General features: G+C 34.2%; 1 protein-coding gene and 1 long non-coding RNA gene across 6 annotated transcripts in view; one reads left to right on the forward strand and one right to left on the reverse strand.

The window, feature by feature from the left end:
* Nucleotides 1-14620, forward strand: part of LOC110742875 — a 109330-nt gene extending 94710 nt beyond the window's left edge. Inside the window, exon 3 of the long non-coding RNA XR_002521113.2 lies at nucleotides 14547-14620. This is a non-coding gene — a long non-coding RNA (uncharacterized LOC110742875). The remainder of the gene's footprint in view (nucleotides 1-14546) is intronic.
* Nucleotides 13070-25137, reverse strand: part of PCLO (piccolo presynaptic cytomatrix protein) — a 417094-nt gene continuing 405026 nt past the window's right edge. For all 5 annotated transcript variants that reach the window (XM_031665281.1, XM_031665280.1, XM_021936115.2 and 2 more), the window contains 3 exons: nucleotides 20376-20510; nucleotides 19669-19814; nucleotides 13070-17717 (listed from right to left, as the gene is read on the reverse strand). In XM_031665281.1, coding sequence (XP_031521141.1) covers nucleotides 17577-17717; nucleotides 19669-19814; nucleotides 20376-20510 — 422 coding nt within the window. In that variant the 3' untranslated portion in view covers nucleotides 13070-17576. The remainder of the gene's footprint in view (nucleotides 17718-19668; nucleotides 19815-20375; nucleotides 20511-25137) is intronic.

Genomic DNA, 25137 nt, shown 5'->3' on the forward strand with positions numbered 1-25137 from the left:
TCCCCATTGCTTGTTTTTGTCAGATTTGTCAAAGATCAGATGGTTGTAGAGTTGTGGCACTATTTCTGAGGCCTCTGTCTGTTCTGTTGGTCTATATATCTGTTTTAGTACCAGTACCATAGTGTTTTGTTTACTGTAGCCTCCCCAGTAGTGTGATGCTTCCAGATTCATTCTTTTTGCTTAGGATTGTCTTGGCTATATGGGCTCTTTTTTGGTTCCGTATGAAATTTAAAGTAGTTTTTTCAAATTCTGTGAAGAAAATCATTGGTAGCTTGATGGGGATAGCATTGAATCTATAAATTACTTTGGGCAGTATGGACATTTTCATGATATTGATTCTTCCTATTCATGAGCATGGAATGTTATTCCATTTGTTTGTGTCTTCTCTTATTTCCTTGAGCAGTTGGTGGTAGTTCTCCTTGAAGAGGTCCTTCACATCCCTTGTAAGTTGTATTCCTAGGTATTTTATTCTCTTTGTAGCAATTGTGAATAGGAGTTCACTCATGAGTTGAGGAATGCTTATGATTTTTGCACGTTGATTTTGTATCCTGAGACTTTGCTGATGTTGCTTATCAGCTTAAGGAGATTTGGGGCTGAGATGATGGGGTTTTCTAGATATACAATCATGTCATCTGTGAACAGAGACAATTTGATTTCCTCTCTTCCTATTTGAATACTCTTTATTTCTTTCTCTTTCCTGATTGCCCAGGCCAGAACTTCCAATACTATGTTGAATAGGAGTGTTGAGAGAGGACATGGTTTCAAAGGGAATGCTTTCAGCTTTTGCCCATTCAATATGATATTGGCTGTGGATTTGTCATAAATAGACTTTTATTATTTTGAGGTATGTTCCATCAATACTTAGTTTATTGGGAGTTTTTAGCATGAAGGGATGCTGAATTTTATCGAAGGCCTTTTCTGCATCTATTGAGATAACCATGTGGTTTTTGTCATTGGTTCTGTTTACATGATGGATTATATTTATTGATTTGCATATGTTGAACCAGCCTTGCATCCCAGGGATGAAGCCGACTTGATCATGGTGGATGCGCTTTTTGATATGCTGCTGGATTTGATTTGCCAGTATTTTACTGAGGATTTTCACATCCATATTCATCATGGATATTGGCCTGAAATTTTCTTTTTTTGTTGTGTCTCTGCCAGGCTTTGGTATCAGGATGATGCTGGCTTCATAAAATGAGTTAGGGAGGATTCCCTCTTTTTCTATTGATTGGAATAGTTTCAGAAGGAATGGTACCAGCTCCTCTTTGTACCTCTGGTAGCATTCGGCTGCAAATCCGTCTGGTCCTGGGCTTTTTTGGGGTTGGTAGGCTATTTATTACTGCCTCAGTTTTAGAACTCGTTAATAGTCTATTCAGGGATTCAACTTCTTCCTGGTTTAGTCTTGGGAGGGTGTATGTAGAAATTTATCCATTTTTTTCTAGATTTTCTAGTTTGTTTGCGTAGAGGTGTTTATAGTATTCTCTGATGGTAGTTTGTATTTCTGTGGAATGTCTTGTGACTTTTGTATGTGTACCATGATTTAATAGATCTCATACATCAGAATTCTGATCATGAATGACTGACAGAATATTTTTCTTGGGCAGTCCTGACTTAACTAAGACTGGCTTGTGGTTAAATTAATATGTGTGGTTATTTTAATGTTAATAGTAATTCTGATTCAGTAAATGCTATCGCTATTTTCATCTTCTAAACATATGATTGGACTTTATTAATAATGTTCAATTTTCCACAAAGATGGTGCATGCCATCTTAAAACTTATTAGAGATTAGTTTTATATTTAGATGTATATAACTGGCTAAGTGACTATATTTAAATACTGGGGAAATCCCCCCTCTTTCTCAGAACCAAGCAAGACTCATTTGTGTTTTGTGTTGTTTGCCTCTTAAAGGTTGGGCTGAAGATAAGGTAGCAATGTTTACTTTATATTTTTTATTTTATCTATACCAACCCAATTAGAATTTTCTGTATCTAAAATGGTTCCTTGGCCAGGCGTGGTGGCTCATGCCTGTAGTCCTAGCACTTTGGGAGGCCAAGGTGGGTGGATCACTTGAGGTGAGGAGTTCAAGATCAGCCTGGCCAGTATGGTGAAACCTCATCTCTACTAAAAATACAAAAATCAGCCAGGCGTGTTGTCACGTGCCTGTAATCCCAACTACTCGGCAGGCTAATGCAGGAGAATCGCTTGAACCCAGGAGGTGGAGGTTGCAGTGAGCCGAGATCGCACACCACTGACCTCCAGCCTGGGCAACAGAACAAGATTCTGTCTGGGAAAAAAAAAAAAAGTTTCTTATACTTATTGAAAGGTATTTTAGTGTGGTGTATGTGTAATATCAAATAAAGAATATTTAACACTGAAAAAGGAAATACATCATCTGAAATGCAAAGCATAGATATTTCTGAATAAGGTGGCAGCCCAGTTGCTGCTGATTTCAGGAGTGATGACTTAGGAAAAGTCCCCAGGGAGAGGAATGTCTTGGGTGTGAGGATCAAGGCATTTGAAAGACACAGAGTGAACAATGCTTGTAAGGACAGCAGAACTGACTATTTACTACTAAGTTGAATTGTTGCTTTATAGAGGTATAATGATAAATGATAAGGAAGTTGACAAATTCGTAAAGTTAGGTGTGATAGCCAGAGGCCCTTTATGGTAGTTTAGGAAGAAGCCTAAAAACTGCAAAGGAAGAGCTGAGAGTTGTTGAGAAGCAGACCGGGATTTCATAGTGAGAACTGCAGAGCTCCAGAGACATTTTAATATTCAGCAAAGACAGTACAGGTTTCCCCTAAGGTTAGGGCTGTGGTTAGGATCTCCGGAACCCTACCAGATAGAATTGGAACACCTGAGTAAACGCTGACTGGGGTGGTGGCTTTAAAAGCCCTGAGGTCCTCTCACTAGAACACTTACTTTAGAAAACCTGTAATTGTAAATTCTTTCTCTGCCCCTTTGAGATGTAAATCATTTTAAAAGCCTCTTGCTAATTTTATAATCCCAGAAAGTCTTTCTTCCTACTTAGAAGCCACTCTTTTGACATGTAATTTCGAGGAAAGAGAGTGCACTCATTTTCAGTTTCTGTGTGAGAATGGGAGCCTAACTTTTATGGGCACCAATTAGCAAACATAGATGCCCTCATAATTGAGAAAAAAGCATTTGCAAACTCAGGATTAGCACATCCCACTTATCAACCGCCCAACCCCCAGCCCATGTCCTCCAGCACTTTTCCAGGAGATCACCCCGGTTGTGAAAATTCCTCTTTCCCTTTGTTTCAATGGAGTTGACCTCAGACGACCTCTCTCTTCTGTTTTAGCAGCTTTGAATAAAGTCTTCTTTGTCTTCCAGTGCAATTTTTACTTTGACAATATCCCTGAGAATTGTGGCTTTTCAGACGCCTCTGACCCTCAGAATTTGCAAAAGGGAGAAGACTGTCCCTCCCTAGTAAGAGCTAGCTCTGCTCCCCCGCAGGAAAAAGTTACAGAGCAGCCTCTCCTTTGCAAGATGACAGGTGACCTTCTCAAGAGTTGCTGCTCCTGCTTATCCTGATTATAAAGCTGAAAACTATGACTGAATTCTAGCACAATTTAACTGGAGACATACTGGGCTGATAAGGGGGAAATGAGTTTATAAACTGAAGGAATTTCAACAATATGCTACAATGTACAAACAGTAGCCAAAGGATCACCCCTGGGGTTAGGTTTGAGGGTGCTTGATCAAGGAAGCCAGAGTGAAAGACTGAATAAGAACAATTGATTTGGCAACACTTTTTTTTTGAGACGTTTGATTTTACATCCTGGTAAGGATCCCAGAATATAGAATAAACTTTCTGCTAAGAGTGGCTCTTAGAAACCAGGAATAAGTGATGGCCCTGGTGGAGCAAAGTGGAAATGCCTGGGTTGCCTGGCAGAAGCAAAAGGCTCAGAATGTGGGCCTGATTAATGTATGGCATGTAGGGCCAGAAGCCCCATTAGATGATATGCTTCATGAGAGGTCACAGGGAGTCCTTCAGCCAACAGGAATCAATTGGTGAGGGCATCATCATCCATAAGTTCAGTGGCAGCTCATCTCAGAATGACAGGGCAGTTGGATGGAAAGGGGCTCCCAGAGCAGGTCTGATTAGTATTCATGAGCAAGCTGAGACGTGAATAATTGAGTCTAAGTGGCAGGGCTTAACAGACAAAAGCAGGGGACATACAAGATTGGAGTAGTCAAGGGAGCTTGACCTTCAGGGAGTTATGGAGATTGTTAATACAATACAGCATCACTACGGGCAAAATACACAGGTAGCTAATGAGTGAGCTGCTTGACATCTACAATTAGAAACAAGCTAGAATGAAGAAGCAGGAGGCTGAGGCCAGTTGCCACACATAAAGTTATAATGCTTTGCCCACTTCTCATGCCTAAATTAATTTTAAGTTTCAGGATTCATTTACTAAAGAGATGACCATGTGCCCATAAAGGAACAAGTCTCCTATACCACAGCCTGTATATATTGTAACGATTCCCCAAGTCTTTTCTCAAAGGGACTTATAGTTATTTACTCATGTGACCATTTACTAGGAAAAAAGAAGTACTCACAGGAATATTGAACAGATTTCTGAGTTGACATTGATACCTGGTGACTCAATGAATCATCAGGGCCCTCTAGTTAGGGTGGAGATTTACAGTAGCCATGTAATAAGTGGAGTCTGCTAAAGCCAGGCCTAGAGTGGTTTCACTGTGTTCACAGACATATCTGGTGGTCATTTCCTGGTCTTCAATATGCAATTGGTATTTTACTTGACATTTGGTGTATTTCCCATATTTGGTCTTTGGACTTCTTGGAAAGACCAAGTGGAAACCTCTGAAATTACTCCTCCCTCCTACCTGTACCAAGACAGTAAATCAGTGTGTCTCTGGGGGACAGGGAGAAAAGGTAGAAATAAACACATTATTCAAGAGCTGAAGCATGCAGGAATGTGTGGCCCTAGCATATCTCAGTTTAACTTACCATTCTTGCCCATGGATAAAATAAATGGATCCTGGAGAATGAGTATAGACTACAGACTACTGTAAGCTCAGCCAAGTAATGGTTCTGGTTGCAGCTACTATACATAGGTGGTATTATTGCTAGAGCTGATATTAAGGCTTCAGGTAATGTAGCACGCAGACATGGATTTTGCGAATGCATGATTTAAAAAAATTCTGATCAGAAAAAATCAGGGAAAGTTTCATGTATGTGGAATGGACGGCAATATTCACTTACAGTTTCACCTTAGGACTGTCTTAATTATTTCAACCCTTTGTCATAACATATTTAAAATTGATCTCAACCATCTGGATACTTCATAGGCTATTACATTGATTTATTGATTTATTATGATTTATTTATTTTATTAATGACACTATGCTGATTTCAAGAATTCAAAAAACAGTGGCTAGTATTTTGGAAGACTTGCAAAGACACATTTTGGAAAACTGCAATTTCAGTCAGGTTTTTAGGGGTCCAGTGATCAGGGGCATTTGAGGTATCCCCTGCAAACTAAAAGTCAAATTTATGTATCTTCCTGCCCTTATCACAGAAAAGGAAGCACCACACCTGAAAGACCTTTTTGGGTCATGGCTGGAACACATTTTGAACATAGCAATATTGTCTAGCCCTTAAGTCCAGTGATATGAAAGGATGATAGCTTTAAATGAGTTCCAGAATAGAAAAGGGCGCGGCTGCTGGTCGAGGATGTGGGTCAAGCAGCCATACCACTTGGGTCATGTAATCTGTCAGGCTCTAAATTGTTGTAAATGTCAGTGGTGGGAGAAGATGGAATGTAAGTTTATGGCAAACCCCAGTGGGAGAATCTTAGTGTATCCTACTGGGATTCTGAAGCAAGGCCATAACATCTGCAGTGGAGAATTATACTCCATTTGAGAATCATCTTTTGGCATGAGAGTTCTCCCTAGTACAGATGAAACACTTAACTGTGGGCACCATGTAAGCATGTTCCCGGAACTGCCCATAATGAACTGGCTTTCTTAGATCTACGGTGTCATAAAGTCAGCAGGCTCAGCAGCAGTCCATCACAAGTTAAAAGTACTACATTGGAGATCAAGTTTAAGCAACAACAAGGGCACAGGCAGGCTGCGTGAGCAGGTGGCCTAGACCCACATGTCACTCAGAATGGTTGTACCAGTGCCCTTTACTCGGTGCATTTTCTAAGACCAGCTGAAGAAAAGGAAAAATACCCATGCTTGATTTATAGACAGGCAGTCTCAGTATAAGAGCTCAAACTGAAAATGGATGACAGCAGACTGTAGCATTACTTGATAATCAGTAGAAAGAAAACATCTTTCCAACATGTGGAGGTGAAAATGAAGAACCTGGTCATCCAGTCTGAGGAGGGAGAAATGGCCTGAGGGGATAATATATACAGATTTCTGGACATTTACTAATGGCCTTGATGGCTGGTGAAGGGCCTAGGGGGAAAAGACTGGAAGATCAGAGACAAGAAGGTCTAGGATAGCATGTGGGTGGACACATGGGAACTGGTACAGAGTGTGAAGAGTTTTGAATCTTAAATTAATGCCTAAGAAAGCATATACAAAAGAAGATATAGTGAACAATGCAGTAGACAAAATGATTTGGTTAGATGACATTAGCCACCTTTGTCAATGACCTCTCCAGAAGTAGGATGACGGGCACATACATGAAATGGCCCAGTCATAATACTGGTATTTCTTGATCATGACCAAAGATTAGATTATGCTTATGCTTATTAGTTTGCCTCGTAATTGTCCTCCATACCTTTCTATTGTGCTTAAAATCTAAAAACTAAGACAATTATATGAACAAATCATGAAGTTCAGAAAAAACTGGAAATACCAGAAATTATGGAACTGGACAGGGTTCTATCTGAAGCACAATACATTGCCCAGAAAGTGAGCCTTATTTTATTGGTTACATGTATTTGGATTCAGATATTGACTCAGATTGAGTATTACAATTTAGTTTTAAATCTTGGCTAATTATAGTGACTTTTTTGAGAAATTATATATAAACGGGCAACAAGCAAGACAACAGAAAGGTTTTATTTAAAGAATGCTGTAGTATTGTTGGTTTTGTTAGATCTGTGGGGAACACTGCGGGTGATGTAGTCCAACTCTTTAACTTGGGAAACCTGAGGCCTTAAGGATACCCGCCCGGTGTTGTAGCACTAATTAGTGTCAAAATTATGGTTTAGAGTCCCATTCTCGTGACTAAATATCCTGTATTTTTAAAAAATTAAGTCATATAGTCTCTTATACATAGAATAACCTTACTTGAAAATACTGTGGCTACCCACATAAATCCATATACCTTGAAATAACTGATCTGTTCATTTAATTTATCTTAATGAGGTGGCCTTGAATAAATCTTGTGTTTTGTCCTTTCAAAACAGAAGGAAAATGCAAATGAGATAGTAGTTGTAATTTTCAAAAGTATGAAAAATGATGGCAGGTTAACAATTCCCAAATTAATCCATGTAACAAAACTGCATTTGGACCCTCTAAATATATGAAAATATAAAAGACCATCCTGGTCTTTAAAACTGACTTGAGGCAGGCTTTGATTCTGGAAGCCTGTCTATTCTTTCTCCAAAAGCATTCCTGATTTAAAAAAGGAGGAGTAGGAGGAGGAGGAGGTGGAGGAGGAGGAGGAGCAGGAGGTAGAGAAGGAAGAAGAGGAGGGAGGAGAAGGAAGAAAATTTGTTCATGATTATGAACAAATCATGAGGTTCAGAAAAAACTGGAAATACCAGAAATGATGGAACTGGACAGAGTTCTAGCAGAAGCACAATACATTGCCCAGAAAGTGAGCCTTATTTTATTGGTTACATGTATTTAGATTCAGATATTGACTCAGCGTGAGTATTACAATTTAGTTTTAAATCTTGGCTAATTATAGTGACTTTTTTGAGAAATTATGTATAAATGGGCAACAAGCAAGACAACAGAAAAGTTGTCATGGTTACATGGTTACAAGGTTACAAATGTGATTTGTAAAAAATTTACAAAATTCTCAAATCACTAAATTGTCTCAACTATTTGTTCACAGATTTGAGAGTGAATGTCTTTTAGAAGGTGTTAATTAACCTATTCCACCACTGGACAATCTTTTTGATTGTTTACCTTCTGGAGAAGAGGTTACAGATTTTACCGACCTTATTTTCATCTTCTATTCTAGGGTAAATTTACAATTTCAATATGCTTTTGGTCAGGTTAGTGACAACTCACTTTCAAGGTTATTTCCGCTTCAGGGGCGTGTGTGTATGTGTGTGTGTGTGTATGTGCGTGTGTTGGAGCTGGCAAGTGGTTGGAATGTGAGCAACTAGATCTTGACATTTCCCTCAGCTTGACCACACTCATGACAGGCTGCTGCTGCTGCTGCTTCCTTCTTTCTTCTTTCTTCTTTCCTCCTTCTCCTTCTTTTTCCTCCTCCTCCTGCTCCTCTTCCTCCTCCTACTTTTTAAAATCAGGAATGCTTTTGGAGAAAGAATAGACAGGCTTCCAGACTCAAAGCCTGCCTCAATTCAGTTTTATATACCAGGATGGTCTTTCTCAAGGATGATGGAGTCGTCCCTTTAGAATGCAGTCATCAAGGAAGATAGTGTCCCTATCTCCTAGTCTCTTGCTGGGGAGAGAGGAATTTCAGTGGATTCCTTCCTCCCTGTCATGTCATGAAGACAATGACAAACGTATTTGGAGCGGGAGAGGAGAAGGAAGAGGATTTGCTTAGGCATTGAATTTAAGTATTAAAGTCTTAATTCTTCCCTCCTTCTCTTCCCTTAGCCAATTATGTCTACTTATTCCCCTGTGAGGTAACCTATCCTTTCTTTTGTGATAATCATCCCCTGAATTTTCATAGTTATTAGAATCACACTATAGTTTTTATCCACATATTTGTAAAACTCATTCATATTGACATGTATAGCTCTCGTTTGTTCATTTTTATTGTTTCATATTATTCTGTTGTATTAATATACTGTACAAGTTACCTATTTTATTATTGATGTTTGGGCTGTTTTGAGTTTGGGGCTATAAAGAATGATACCAATATAAGTATGCTTGCAAGGATAATATCAAAAATATTTAATGATGGGTAAGACAAAGTCACATACCAATCATAACAGTTGCCAAACCCATCTGAGTGGAAGCTTGGACGTGTCTCCTGGTGCACATTTTCAAAAATTTTTCTGATATCTGTATCTAGGAATGGAATTATTGAATTATAAGGCATTTACTTTGTAGAGACATTTAAATTTACAAGGTGATTTCAAGCTATTTTAAAAAAAGGGTTGTACCAATTTATGCTTATATCAGTTTATACTTACATGAGAATTATTAATACATTGCCAACATTTAAGTTCCCTGGAATATATTTTTGCCAATGTAATGTGCATATGATGTCTCATTGTAGCTTAAACTGGAATTAACCTGAAACTAATGAGGTTGGGCATCCATGCATGCTTATTAATCATTTGAATTTCTTTGTCCTCTGATTTATTTGTGTATTCTTGACAGTAGTCCTTTTAAAATTGCTTTAGATAACAAATATCTTTCTGAATTTTGTGGCTTTTCTTATCAATATTTTTATAATTTATGAGAAACAGAAGTCTTTATTTTTGTGTAGTTGTGTTTATCAGATTTGCCTTTCGATTAGTATTTTTCTGTCTTAAGAATGTTTTTATAACCCGAGTTTATAAAGTTTTTTCTGTATTATCCTCTAAATGTTTTATAAATTTGACTTTCACATTGAAGTTTTAAAATTAAATACAATTTATTTTTGCTAATTGTGTGAGATAATATCCAGTTTTATCTTTTCAAGTAGTTAATCGACCCACACTAGTCATTAAAAGTTCATGATTTTATCCAGATCTATTTTGCCTCCTCTGATACATATATATTTGTGTGTTAGTCTGCTGGTCTCACTATTTTGTTCTATTGTTCAATTTATCTATCCTGTGTTAGTACTATACTCTTTTAACTTTGGTACTTTTTAAAAATTATTCCTTAGGATTGTCTAGAGTGTAACTTGTCTACTTTTATGAGTATTAATAACTATTAGAAAAATAGTTTTCAAACTTGGTCTTCCTCTTCAAGTATGCTTTGACTTTCTTGGCATTTTGTGCATCAACATAAATTTGTAATCTTCTTGTGAAATTCCACATATATTTAAAAATGTGGTTGCATTGGGCTGGGCGTGGTGGCTCATACCTGTAATTCCAGCACTTTGGGAGGCCGAGGCGAGTGGATCACAAGGTCAAGAGTTCGAAATCAGCCTGACCAACATAGTGAAACCCCGTCTCTACTAAAAATACAAAAATTAGCCGGGTGTAGTGGTACGCACCTGTTATCCCAGCTACTCGGGGGGCTGGGGCAGGAGAATCGCTTGAACCCAGGAGACGGAGGTTGCAGTGAGCTGAGATCGCACCACTGCATTCCAGCCTGGGCGACAGGGTGAGACTCTGTCTCAATAAAAAAGAAAGAAAAAAGAAAAATGTGGTTACATTGAATACCTGCATTTGTTGCATTTGTGATTTGGGAAGAGTTGAGTATCACTACAATATTCAACTTTTTCAATCAGTGAACATGGTATTCAGGTCTTATGTAATATATTTTATCTGAATAAGATTCTCTGTAGAGGTCTTTAACTACTTTGTTAATTTATTCCTAAGGATTTGATACCTTTGATGCTAATAAAAATTATCTTTTAACAATTTCATTTGTATCTAGTAGAACTGACAAATTCACTTGTATATTCTAAAGAAAATTGTTGAGTGTTTGGATTTTCTATGCATAAAGACATATAATCTATAAATAATTATAATTTTCTTTTCTTTTCTACTTCTGGTTAATTTATTTGTATTTTTTTTCCATGCCTTGATACATGACTGGGATATTTGATGCAATATTAAATAGAAATGATACAATAGGTATACTTGTTTTGTTTCTGGTCTCAAAAGAAAAGTCATTCACCAACAAGTTTTATACATAGATACAATTCATTAGATTTAAAGAGTACTATTCCATTCCAAGTGTGCTATAAAGTTTTTATTGCGAATGAATTTTTAATTTCATCAAATATATCACAGTACCTTATCATTCTTATACTTTAGTATATTAATGTGGTAGACTTCATTAATTTATTTCCCAATATTAAAATACTCTTATGCAAATAGTATAATTTAACTTGATCATGATTCTTATCATTTTTATACATTGCTGGATTGGTTTTGTTCATTACTGCTTAGATATCTTGGCATCCATGAAAATTTCCCATATCTGATTATGGTAGCTTGGTTTTCTTTTGATTGGCATGGATTTTTTCATTTAATTAATCTTTTCAAATAATCAAATTTTGGAAGATCGTTTTCTTATAAATAATCCATGAAATTCTTCCTTCATTTCATAAATAATAAAATGAAAAATATAATACAAAAAAGTAAAAATATCAAAATTAAAAAAATTAAATTTGTTTGGAGTTGTTAGTTATACAAGAAGGAAAGATTTCAACATTTTTGCAATTATAGTTTTATCACTATCTTTTAATAGATAACTATTTTGTCTCAGTCTTCAAGATCTTTAGACTGTAGTTTGAGGCATTTTCAGCTTTTAATACCTAGAAAATAAATAGTCAAAAACCCGAACTTGGTAATCATTCATCTATTTATAACTCTTTAGACCTGGCATTTCTTAAGAAAACCTCCAAGATACACTTCACCTAAGAATGCCCTTAAAAGTTTACCAGAAGTATATTACATAAAATTTGATCAATCAGTATCAATACATTCCTAAATTTAATTATTGCAGAGATAGATAGATAAAAAATAAATTTTTAAAGCAACTAGTTTTTTACACTGTTTTAAGGTTAAAAAATGATAGATAACTTACTTGTTATAGCAAGAGAGTATCAAAGAATGTAGTAAACATGTAAGCCCCCTCAGACATGCCTTAACTGGCCAAAAAGGGTAAATCTGAGCATTAATATGAATAATAGCTTCAAAGAATTATATTAAATATGTTTCAATCTTTGGTTTTATAATGACATTAAAAGTAAAAACAAAAAGGAATTCATTATTTTTGGAGGATGGTAGGGAACTATCTATTATTTTGAAATATGGTAAACGAATAAAGGGAAATTGTCCAGCTTTCTCTGCCTTTATCCTAGATTTCTTGTACAGACTATACCATGGGGTAACCAAATATTGACTCAAAAGAAGTTTATCTTTTTCTAAATATTTCAAGAAGAAATAATGATTGATATATAATATTATCATTTTGCAACATTTAATTAATTAATAAATATATTTTAGGGATTCAGCATCAGTGGCCACAAGCAGGACAAAGTAAGAGACCACCAGACATATGTGCCTCCCAGTACAGGAATACAAGACCAACCTGTGACAAAGAAATTGAACATGATTTGGACCAGGCATATAGAAAAAAATACCAATGTACAAGTAACGCAGAGGCAGAGAAACTTGTTAACTACACTATAGTATGCAATGAGCAAAACCCAGTTTGCAAGGAATCTTACAGGTGCAAAGACCAAGTGGTTTTTTTTTTTTTTTTTTTTTTTTGAGAGACTCACTGAAAAAGAAGGAAGGGGTAGGAGAATATGTAAATTAAAAGACTCTTAGAAAAATATTAAAAATAGAACATGACAACTACACTAGTGTTTTGTGGGCTGTGTGAGTGATAAATCAAGAAACTGTTATCATTAAATCAGGATAGTGTTACATTTAGAAGGGTGGGAGTGAGTTGTGATAGAGATGGGTTAAATGGAAGACTTATGAGATGGCTGGCAAAGTTCAATTTTTTGGCCTGGGTGGTGGTTATAAGAATGTCTGACATCCGATCATTTATGAAGCTATGCAGTTGTTTAATTCTGTTTTCTGTAACTCTGCTATATTTACAATACAATTTTAAAACTGGGCGAGTGAATATATTTACAATACAATTTTCAGAGAAGATGTCCTGAAAAGTTTTATCTTTATATTAAGGATGAATTTATCAAGTTGATAAACACAAGAAGTCAAAGGTGATATTTTCAATATTTATTAGTAAGGCTGAGGCAACAGCCTTTATACGGCACAATTTACATAAGTTATCAAGATACATCTTGTATACAATCACAAAACCAAGACATATTTTTACATAGAGTAAAACTCAAGATGGATTTACAAGCATTTTTTTTTTTTAAATACAACTCTCATGTTATTTTCAGGTCAATTTATACAGTCCTTCGTCCAAGAATTTGCATTTGTCTATTAGATTTTCCAAAGGGATTTGGGTAAAACAAACAAAAAAACACATTAGCAAATCACCAACATGGCATGCAACATATAGTCAGAAACAAGACATATCTTCAAGTACTTTAGTTTTTATTTCAAAATCAGTTTTATTAAGGTGTTTATGTTTTCAGACAAGAAAATTTTTTCTTAAACCTCATATGTGTTGTTAGGATATTAGCACACACATTAATCAGTAGTGGGAGCACCTGAGCACGTCACCTAACAAATATACAGACACAATCAAATAATAATCATATTCACATGCTGAATGCCAAATGAAATGAACATTTCAACTTGGTCTACTTTACCAAATGTATACTTATGTACAAGGTAATGAATTAAGAAAATGCTCTCAATCTACCTATCAGATAAAGAATTTGATTAAATAATTTTGGCTTAATGGATACCTTTAATAATAGAACATGAAACATACAGAAAACAGCACTGTATCATATTCAATGAGAATATTTGTTTCACTCATTCATTATTGTATTACACCCAAGGTAAGTAATTATTAAATAAATAGCTCATAATTATTCATTGAGTCTTCTTTCACTTTCATTTCAAGCTCAAAAAGAGGGAAGGAAGATCACTTCTGTCACACATAACACATATATAGCTGTAGTTGGCTGATTTTGGAATATTTGACATTGTAGCAATGAAAATAAGTTTTTAAAAATATTGTTATGATTTAAATAATAAAGTAAAAAAATACTATAAACATCTTTATGATATTTTGATGAAATGAAGCATTGATCAAATAATTTCTAATAAATTGGGCACAATATAATATATAATTTTATTTTACTTCACATCACCACCACCGCTAATATCACTACTGCTACCACCACTATCATTACAGTCGTTCCTATAATAAGAATCAATATCAGCTGGTTACCAGCTATAATATTCCCACAATATGACTATTTAAATGTGTGTGATCCACAAAATTAATTCCACTGGTATGCTGAAAATATGCATTTAATTAGTGTAATTTGTTAAAATATGGGCAATATTAAGGAATAAAGACAATTGATGCCCCTTAGTCTTGATATTTTAAACTGAAATATAAATAAAGGGTTCAGAGTCACCAAAAATCTCCTTAATCTTAAGTAAAAACAGGGAAAACACCAACTTCTTGCTACTAGGGTTATTTGTGTCTGTAATGACTATTCTATATTCCCTGTCTTTTGTAAAAATTCACTCTGTGCTTTTGTTTCTACAGCTGAAAGTTTCCTTAGGACCAATTTTTAAACCAAGAAGCAACATCAGTCTCTGATGACTCAATGAAATTGTGGGAAAAATTGAGATGCTCTTCAAGGTAAAAGTGCTGTAATTGGAGTAATTACGTATTATATAGAGATTACAAACTCTGTCAGTATTAGAATAAAAAAAAGTTAGTTCCAATAAAATGAAATAAACTAAAGAGTGAAAAACCATGTACTGTGATATGTACAAAAAAGTAAAAAACACCAAGAGCCCTATTTGCAATAAAAAAGAAACAGTTTTGTTGTAAGAAGGGTAATCGACATCATTCAGAAGAAACGCATTCATATAAGGATCAGTGTTGCATAGAATAATTCCAGTACAACCTAGAAGTTTGGTCAGCTTCAAACTTGGCACACTGGCAGGATCTTATGCTCTCTGAAGGGGAATGCTGGTGCACAAAAAGAAGCCCTGTTGTCAGCTCTGCTGATTGACCTAGCCCCATCACTAGTTCCTTGGAACGGAGGGGCTTCTATAATGGAAGGACTCCTACTCTTTCAGGTTAAATAGCTACCAAAGAGATAATCTTTGTTTTGGTGATCCCTCCATTTATATTATTCTAAAAGAAATTGCAACTGGAATGAAGAAAACTAACTGGTTATAGAAACTCTCATGCATACCTCTGGATATGAGTGGCTGCAAAAGAGGATCAGAGATGAGTCAGGGTTTTCTTTTAAGGGCAAATATCAGAGCCTTTTTATGTCAGAAGGAGATCTTCTTGGACCTTTTCTTCCCCAATTATGAGTGATGATTATAGGCTTCTTCAAGTGCTAGTTTCTGCTGGAAATATCCATGGCAACCATCAGCAGATCTAATAGTTTCTAAAAATAAAATACTAGCAATATAATGTTTTTGATGATTCCACTCTCCCATGCTCATTTTAGAGCAATGTCAATGGTAAATGACATTGTACTGTCAGTGGAGGGGGATTAAAAAATAGAGGGAAGAAAAGTTATGGTTATTTTTCTCAGTTTGCAGAAGAGTGAATTTATATTCTGAAGTTATATATATATATATAACTGATTTCTTTAAAAATGAGAAAATTCAATATCCAACCAATATCTAGAGATGGGTTTCTCTAATCCCACTAACACTTCACCATTAAATAAAGCAGAAAGTTTTAAGTTCAGAATGCTCTAAGAAGCAATTTGATTTATTTATTTTGGGTAGAATGTAGGAATTGGGTAAGACCAGCATTATTCATTTAATTGAGGATAACAAAATTTGCAAATCTTTTTCATGTAATTCTTCACCTTTATTCAGGTTAAAGTTTATATTTTAAATAAAAAATAAGTTTTGCAGCTAATTTACTGCTTTTATCCATGTCAATCCTTGCCATTGGTTTAGATGATGGTTTCCACATATCAAATTTGAGAATTAAAAAGCTATGTAATAATTATTCCTCACTTCTGTGTATAAAACTATATTTGGAAATGTGCTTTCATCTCTCATGGATCATTGATTTATCATCACAACATCTCATTTGGAAGGTTAAGGATATATAATTATTTTTATCCTACAGATAAGAAAACTGGGGTAAAGTGAGTTTAAGTGACATGTGCAAGGTGACATAGTCAGTGGCAGAACTAAGACCAGAAGACAGGCTTTTATTCCCTGCTGAGTGTGTTTTCCACAACTTTCACGTTACTTCCTTAATTAATAATGCTAATAGAGAAGAGGGTGCTTGATTTTAAGACTTGGACATTAGTTGTTTTATTCATTATTATTAAAATAGCTCAAAGTATATTTTAATCTCCGGTAAGTGTTGACTTTTCACATATTTTCCCAACATTGATGAACTTGATCACTGTGATATTATCACTAAAGTAAGAAAATAGAGCACTAGAAAGAACTCGTTTAGTGTCATGTTTTCATGATACAATCAGTAAATGAATTAACTCATTAAGGAAAAAAAAGGGTAAAATATTATGAAATGAGGAAATGATATCCATTTAATTAATCAGTATCACAAGATTAATATAGTTCGTTTGCCAGAGAAAGAATTTTCTTTCTCTGTCAATGCATCACGCAAGAGAAAGGAAATGTGCAGAATAATACATTTATTTGCAGTTTCACAAAGAGTAAGTTATCATGCTTCCTAGAACATATCAGTTTACTCTAGGTCCTTTGGTACATAGATTGAAGATGTCTTGGCTTAATGGTAAATTATGAAGATTTTGATGGTTTCAAACAAAATTCCAGTATTTTATGGGACAACATTCTTCTTTGTTAGCCAGTCACAGTTTTATTTCTAGATAAATTCAATTTTATTTTTACCTAGTATTATCTTCACTCTACATTATTTCAAGTTACACTGAAACAAATGTGCTATTACCACATGGATTCCAAAGTCAGTGTTGTATACCCTTGTAACATTTAGACACACAGAAAACTGGTAAGATATGGCCTAAAAGGCATAATTTGTACATCTCCTATTCCATTTTCCCTAAGAACATAGCCACCTCACTTCCAGTCCTGGACACATATTGTAGGTATATCTTATGTCCGAATCTGAAAGCATCTGGTTGTCTGAATAGAAGATGATGAAGGAAGATTTTTGAAGTTTTGAAAACTGAGATTTGTTACATCAGTTCTTTCCTTTCAACCAAGGCTTCTTTGCATAAAGAATTACCTTTGTGCTACATGGAAACCACATTAATCTTTGAGCCTCTGTCTTAAGCTATAGCTCAACTCTGCTCAAAGATTTTTGCCTTAAGTAATCAAAATTTGTTTCACAGTTTCTCTTCACAGCCATGGGAAATTAAAGGTCTCAGAACTCCATTCCTTTTTATTTTCAATATGTGAACTTTTTCAATTGAATATCTTTGTGTGATACATACACAACAATAAATGTACAAGGTATTAAGCATGTTTTTGCCTGTTGTTCCCATTCTTACATTTGCCTCTCAAAACTTAGCTTAGTTTCCAACTGTAGTCTTGATGTGAGGCTATTTAGAGCAGTTTCTATACCCTGAGAAGACGTGTTTCTTCAATGCGTTTGAGTAGGACTGACCAAAAGTTTGTGCCAATTGACTATTCTTTTTCTGAGATCCACTTTGTCAAGCCAGATACAGGCTTCACCAATCAAGGTCTTTTTCATAAACTTCCCTCCATTGGAGAAAAGTAAAATCTAGAAAAAATAGTCAAAAATAAACATATTTAATTTATATACGTATATATGCGTACAGTTTTCAACCTCTTTTAAGAACATTTAATCATCAAAAAAATAGCACAAAAGAGGGTGACGCTGAGTAGAAGTAGCAGATATACTTGCAGGAGAACTAATAATCAAGGTGTTCTCCAAAGATTTGCATGTAATATAAATTAATTCACATCAACATTTGTATTATTCTGCAAAGGAAAAGACACATTCTGAAGAAAATGAGAATACTAGGTAAGAAATGTGTAACCAGCCAATTCTAAGTTTATGCTTAAATTGATGGAAAGTTTCACAAAATAACTTTGCCAAATAATTTTTTACTAGTTTACACAAAGCCAAATCAAATAAAAGATTATCTGAATTCTGAACAAATAAATATAACTTCACCAGGCATTGTTTTTATTTAGTGTTAAATTTTCTGATGATTTTACTACAGTATGTACTTCCAAACTGCTTTTTGAAGTCATATGCAGAACTTATCACAAGGGTCTCAAACTAAAGAATTTTTTTTTTTTTCATTTTAAAGATGAGTTGAAGGAAAGGTAGAGAGCATTCAGTGGAGCTAAGCATTAATCCTTGTAATTGTATTCTCTTTTTCTCTTCAGAATCTCCTTTGGTTATATAATTTACCCTTATTCCTGGCTAAAACTTAACTTTTATGCTTCTGACTTCAAAATTTGTACTTCCAGATATGACTGTCTCTTCTGATTTCTGATTCAGGGATTTCAAATGACATTGTGTATTTTCACTTGAATCTCTGCCTTCTTATCAAATTCATTTCAGAAAAACTCTTGATCTTTCTCTATTCCAAATCCCCTGACTATGTAATCTCTGTGAAATAATACATTTGTTGAAACAGACTTCAGAGTGTCATTTTTTCTTTATTCCTTTCTAGTCTAATATCAGTTAATCTTCTCAATACATTTTTGCTTTGTAATATCTTTTATCTTTGTCTCTAATTCAAACCTTTAATTTCCTGTACCATGATCTCTTCCTACATTTTTTTCTCTTTTCTCATTCTCCCATTTCTACTTTCATTCCTTGTCTCTATATCTCCTGAAGACCTACTATGTGCAAAGCATTGTGTAGGCTGTAGGCAATGAAAATTAGGCCTTGCCCTAGAGAAACTGATAGCATAGAAGCAATGACAGATAAGTACAGATATTGTTGTTACAAGACAGACTGAAATTGGTAACCTAATAATAAAAGCAAAATGTTTTGTGAATACAGTATGATGAATTATACCCAGGGTCATCAGTAAGGAGAGATGAAAGATGTGGAGTATTGTAATAGATGGTGAGAGTTGGAAAAGGGAGCTTTGAAGGGCGGAAAAATATGAGCAAAGGATTGGAGGCTTAACATGACTTGAAGAGAGTCTGTTGTGACTGGAGTATTGAGTGGAAAAGTATCCAAGGAGCTGAGACTAAGTCAATCCAATTAAAACTCACTTTGGAAGACTCTGAATGATTCAAGATAATGATTCAAGATAATTGAAGACCTTTAATGTAAACTAACAAGTTTAATGTAAACTAACTAGGGTTTTAAAAGGTAACTCTGGCAGTGCTGTGATGACATGAACTAAACGGATAAGACATAAATTACAATTGGCCAGGTAAACAGATGAGATGATTTGAATAACAAAGATGGGGACCCAAAAATGTTTAGTGGCAGTGAGCATGGAAATAAGAGGAATCTATGTAAAATAAACTGCAGACAGAGTAGAGAAGGCTTGGCAACTGATTGGATGAGGTGAATGGGCTATGGAATTCTAAAATACTCCTGGGGAGATACTGCTAAAAAATAATTAACTTCTCAAATGTCATATAGTGTATGATCAGCATATAAATATTGAATAATGGAATAAAAATAAATACAACATGAATGAGAAGTTTTACATATCAACTACATAATACAGAGTTACCTGAAGAGAATGTCCTGCAGGACTTAGACTGAATCGAAAAGTTTCATTGAATGAAGGCTCTCGATCATGTCTGCATACTCTTGTTTTTTTCTTGATCACCTTTTTTTGGGTAGAAATATTCATCACATATATTTTCACATATAAATCTGAAAATAAGAATTCAGCCTATTAAATTCCATCAATCGTATAAATTTCTATTGAAAGAATTATAACAGTATACTGAGAGTTCTTCCTACATTTTGTACCAAGCCAGCAGATTGTAAACAATTTGTTTCAGACAACATAAAATGATTAAAAGATATGCCTATTTATTATTTTTTTGAGACAGGGTCTTACTCTGTCACCAGTCTGGAATGCAGTGGCCAGATAGCTCACTTAACCTCAAACTACTAGGCTCAAGTGATCTTTCTGCTTTAGCCTTCTACATAGTGGGGACTACAGGCAGGAGCGACCACATCTAGCTGATATATCTATTTTCTTAGCAATTTAAATTTGTCCTTCTGTTGTCTAATGAATATAACACGCTAATGTATATGTTAAAATATCTAGCTAAAAACCGAAAGAAAACAACTTGTTACATATGTTAATCAGTTCTTTTTTCTGACCTATTTAGTGTACAGTTCAAATTTTAGTTAACATTTTCCAGAATATATGACACATCCCTAAAAAATTCTAGATATATTGATGACTATAATAAAATTAGATACCTGGCAGATGATCAGGAGACTTAAATTTGTATGTAATATTTCTGCATTGGAGAATTTCAACTATTAGTTGTTCACCATCTGTCTTCATTTCCTTCTTCAGTGCAATCTTTATTTCTCCCATTACCTGAGTTTTAGCTGGGAGAATTTAATAAAAATGTAAAGAAGTATGTAATGCCATATATGAATTCATTAATTCAATAATTAGTTCAATAATTCATTGAATTCATTCATACATTAGTTCAATAATTCATTCATGCATTCATTTACTGTTTATCAAGTGCTAAATATCTTATGACATCCTAAGTGCTAAATATCTTATGACTGTATTTTATTCATCTGTGTACTTATTCACAGATGAATAAATTTATTCACGGATGAATAAAATACACAAAATTTATCACAGATTCATTTATTTAGATATGAATAAAATACAGTCCCATGCCCTTAAAGCCCTTAAAGAGTGAACAATCTTATGGGCAGACTGATAAATATACCGATGCTTACACCAAAGTATGTTAAATATAATGATAGCTTAGTAACAAGGGAGGTATGGAGAAATGCATGTACATCAATTTTACTCAACTGTAGACTTTTAGGGCAGAAGAAGTAATAGATATGACTGTATCAATTCACAAAGATATGACTCTATCAAGAGATACGACTCTATATCAATTCATGCATTAATTCACTTATTCATTCTCCAACAAATATTTTATTTCCCACCCTACTCTGTGCTAAGCACTCTGCTAGGAAGAGTGAATATAATGATAAGCCAAAACGTGGGTGCTTATTGGTTTCATGGTTTTTCTATCTATTGGGAAGAAAGCCATTAATCAAATATTTCCATCAATAAATATATAACTATAAAAAGAGGAAAGGTTCTGAAGTACAGAAGCATGGTTTCAATGGAGGCTAAAACAAAGGAGCAGATATCTAGGGAGGTGCTGCTTAAGCTGAAACCAGAAGGATGAGAGTTAATTAGGTGAGATGGATTAGGGAGGACATTCCAGAGAGAAGGAACAGTGTGTTCGCAAAAGGAAACATAACATGAGAAATAAATGCCTATGAGATTGTAACATATTGGAAATTGAAGCCATGTTAAGAATTTGTTTTTTCCCTTTAGATCTATAGGAATCTATTGAAGGTCTTTAAACATGGCTGTAGATAATTTATTCTCAAACATTTTGATCTCAGGAATTCTTTACACTCAAAGAAATTGAGGGTCTTCAAAGAATATTTGTTTATGTGGATAACTACCAATATTAGAAATATAAAATTTCTAATTTTTAATTAAAATTCCAAAGTAGATATTTAAAAATATTTATTAATCAAATTAAATGACAATAACTGCTTTAATGAAAATGTTTTAATGAACATAACCATATTTTCCAAAACAAAAATATAATAGAGGTACTCTTTTATATTTTTACAATTTCATTAGTGAATGGCTTAATAGAAGGCAGCTGCATTCTCTTTCTTTCTTTCTCTTTCCTTTCTTTCTTTCTCCTTCCTTCCTTCTGTAGAGATGGAGTCTTGCCATATTGCCTAGGCTGGCCTCACATGGCCTTAAGCAATCCTCCTGCCTTGGCCTTCCAAAGCACTGGGATTACAGGCATGAGCCACACTGCACTTCACCTCTTTTTTTCCTTTTAGAGATAGGTTCTCACTCTGTCTTTCAGGCTGAAATGCAGTGGCCTGATCATGGCACACTGCAGCCTCAGACTTCTTAAGTCAACCATTATATTTTGGTATGTGTCATAAGCACTTTAAGAATTTTTCCTATTTAATCACATGAATATTAGAAAGAAATGCACTGAAGGATTTAGATTTTTAAACAGTTGAACTGATTCATTGAGGATACCCTTAAGTGAAACTGGCATATTTTTCCCTGTAAGAGCATGTTGGTAAATAAAATAAAGTGTCTACAAGCACAGTTTCTTGCCTCTACCTTCATTGGAAATAAGTTCCTAGCACTTTCATGCACTATTACTTTGCACTATCAATATAAATGTCAACCAAGTGAAATAGGTAAATAATTTCAGTGTGTTTTGAAAATGATTTTGACTTTATGAACTTAAAAAGTCTCGGGGAACCATGGAGTTCTGTGAACCACATTTTGAGAACAACTGTTATAGAGTATAGTTGAGTAATTTTTGAAAGAAATGAAATAACAAAACACTGTGAATAAAGTTCTAAAAATATTAGGCTATAGTTATTTGATCATTTTGGTTTAATTTTGTAACATTTTGGGAAAATAATTGATAGATGTATTCTTTTCTAGATTAAGCAACTGTTTGATTAAATTAACTTAAATTTTGTAAGTCCAGATATACCCTTACATGTGGAAAAATGTCTATAACATATCTCTCCTCAGTCTCTTCCTCTGTCAAAGAACTAATACTGTAGCCCAAAAATTGACAAAATTCTCTTCTATGTGTTTTATAAACTAAAATACAAACCTTCTAGATAGAATTAAATAATAATTCATGAGCCAATGATTACAGATAGTTAGTCCACAGTAGAGAGAGGTTTACTTTCAAGAAACTCTAAGTATAAGTCAAAGATTTTATATCCAGCTAAACTGTCTTTCAAGTATCAAGCCTATAATTTTCAGCATGAAAGAACTCAAGGAATACTTCATAAAGTTTGACTCTCTGAGAAGTACATAAGATCCTTTTTATCAAATCCAAGAGACAACTAGAGAAACTTCAGCAAAAGGACTGATGGTAATTATTCAATATAATTAATTATAGAATGAAGATTGAGCATTCATTGGTGGAAGAGATAGTATGGAAATGCCATATTTCTGACAGTATAAAGTATGAAACTAAAAATTAATGAATAAAGAAGGGAGAGAGAAACAGGAAAGCAGAATGGGATTATTGATTTTTGTATGGGTCATAGGTAACAAAGGATGCCATTTAAAACTAACAAACCAGGTAGTCAATGGTCATGTAAGAGAAACAGGAGTTAGACATTATAAAAACTATAAATAAAAGGAAAACCTTTAGAACAATGATACAAAAATTTCTTAATTCCAAAAGAAAATTTAAAAACTCAGAGGTCAAGTGGAGAAATATCGTAAATATGACATAATATATACAATGCTTATAAAATAAAATGCAGAGTTGAGATCAAGCATATCTATTATATCACTAAACATGAGTAAGTTTTAGCTAGCCTATTTTAAATTTTTTTTCAGATTGGCTCATAAAGCAAAGCCTAGTTCTATACAATGTACAAGAAATACAACTAGTTTTGTTCCAAATAGTAAAAAATACAGATATTGGCAAGTATGTCAGGCATACAGAATCAATAAGAGTGCAGAGGTTGAGATCTTATTATCATGTAAAACAGAATTCAGGCCAAAATGCAGCAAACAAGACAAAGAAAGACACTGTATGAAACTAGAAATTCATAAATTATAATGAAGACACAACATTTATCAATATCCATGTACCACTTATGTAAAGTTGAAACTACAAAGTAAGATGTAAGGATGTAGAGGATTTAAGGAAGAGTAAATATGATAATAATGCAATATTAACATTATAAGACAAGGCAAGTGAACTAAAAAACTAGATAAAATATTGAGACACTATAATCAATAAAGTAGATCTCATGGATATATATCAAACACTATACCCTGATAATAACGAATATACCTTTTTCTCAGTCATCTATGGAACATATTCAAAAATTGATCATATATTGAGTTACAAAGAAGACATTAGTGAGTTCTATAAAATGAACCTATTATCAACATTATGTGATAATACACTCAATGGCTTTCAACTAACCAACTTTCGAGTGAATGGAAAAATACTATGAAAAATAATGACAATAAAACACTATATATCAGAATCTGTAAGAGTTAAAGAAATGATCACATGAAAATAAATGGCTTTAAACTCCTATATCATTTCAAGTAATAATTAGAAAATACACATATTCTTCTATCTGCTATCAATAAAAAATAAAAAATACAATTGGTTTAAATTCCAACTCAAAATCTAGAAAGGAACAACAAAGTAAAACAAAAGTACAAGACAGAAAATAATAAAGATGTCCACTAAAATTAATAGAGAACAGAAAAAAAGTAGATAATAAATAAAAATTCTGGTGCTTTGAAAAAATCCATCAGCAAACTAGAAAACTTAATAGTGAATTTAGTCAACATCACGTGGCTTCTTAACATTCCTATTTAGAAATGACATTTGCTCACTTAACTGCAACACTACTATCCTCTCAATGATTTGGTATAAAACGTCTGGTGTCATGAATATACCCTAATACTAATTGACTCACATTTTGTTTATACATTCTTGACAGATGGGAAACTGCAAATCTCACCTTATATGTTTCTTTGAATTTGCGAGGGCAAATTCAGTTCTGATTCCTTAACCATTTTAAATAATCATAAACAAGCCCATTAAAATCTCTCTTTTTTAAAAGGACCTTCACAGGAAAGTAAAGAATCTCTAAAATAAAAATGAGAAAATCGGAGATCTTAAGATCTCCCTTCTTCAATATCTAGAGAATTTGGGGGGGGGGGTGGGTAAGTAGAAAAAAAAGTAAAATGTACGAAAGTGTTAATCAGTACCAACACAGCAAGGAATAGGCTATAGTCTCTGAACAGAAAATCCAAAGAAGTGATGTCTGGGAATGAAAAGGCAGTTTCTGGTAAGGTACAAGTTAGCAGCATTCTTGAGTACAACAATATCACAAAATCTTGTCAGGAAACGAGAAATGAATTGACAAA

This window comes from Papio anubis, chromosome 4 (assembly GCF_008728515.1).
Source record: "Papio anubis isolate 15944 chromosome 4, Panubis1.0, whole genome shotgun sequence".
In the NCBI taxonomy this organism is placed as follows: Eukaryota; Metazoa; Chordata; class Mammalia; order Primates; family Cercopithecidae; genus Papio; species Papio anubis.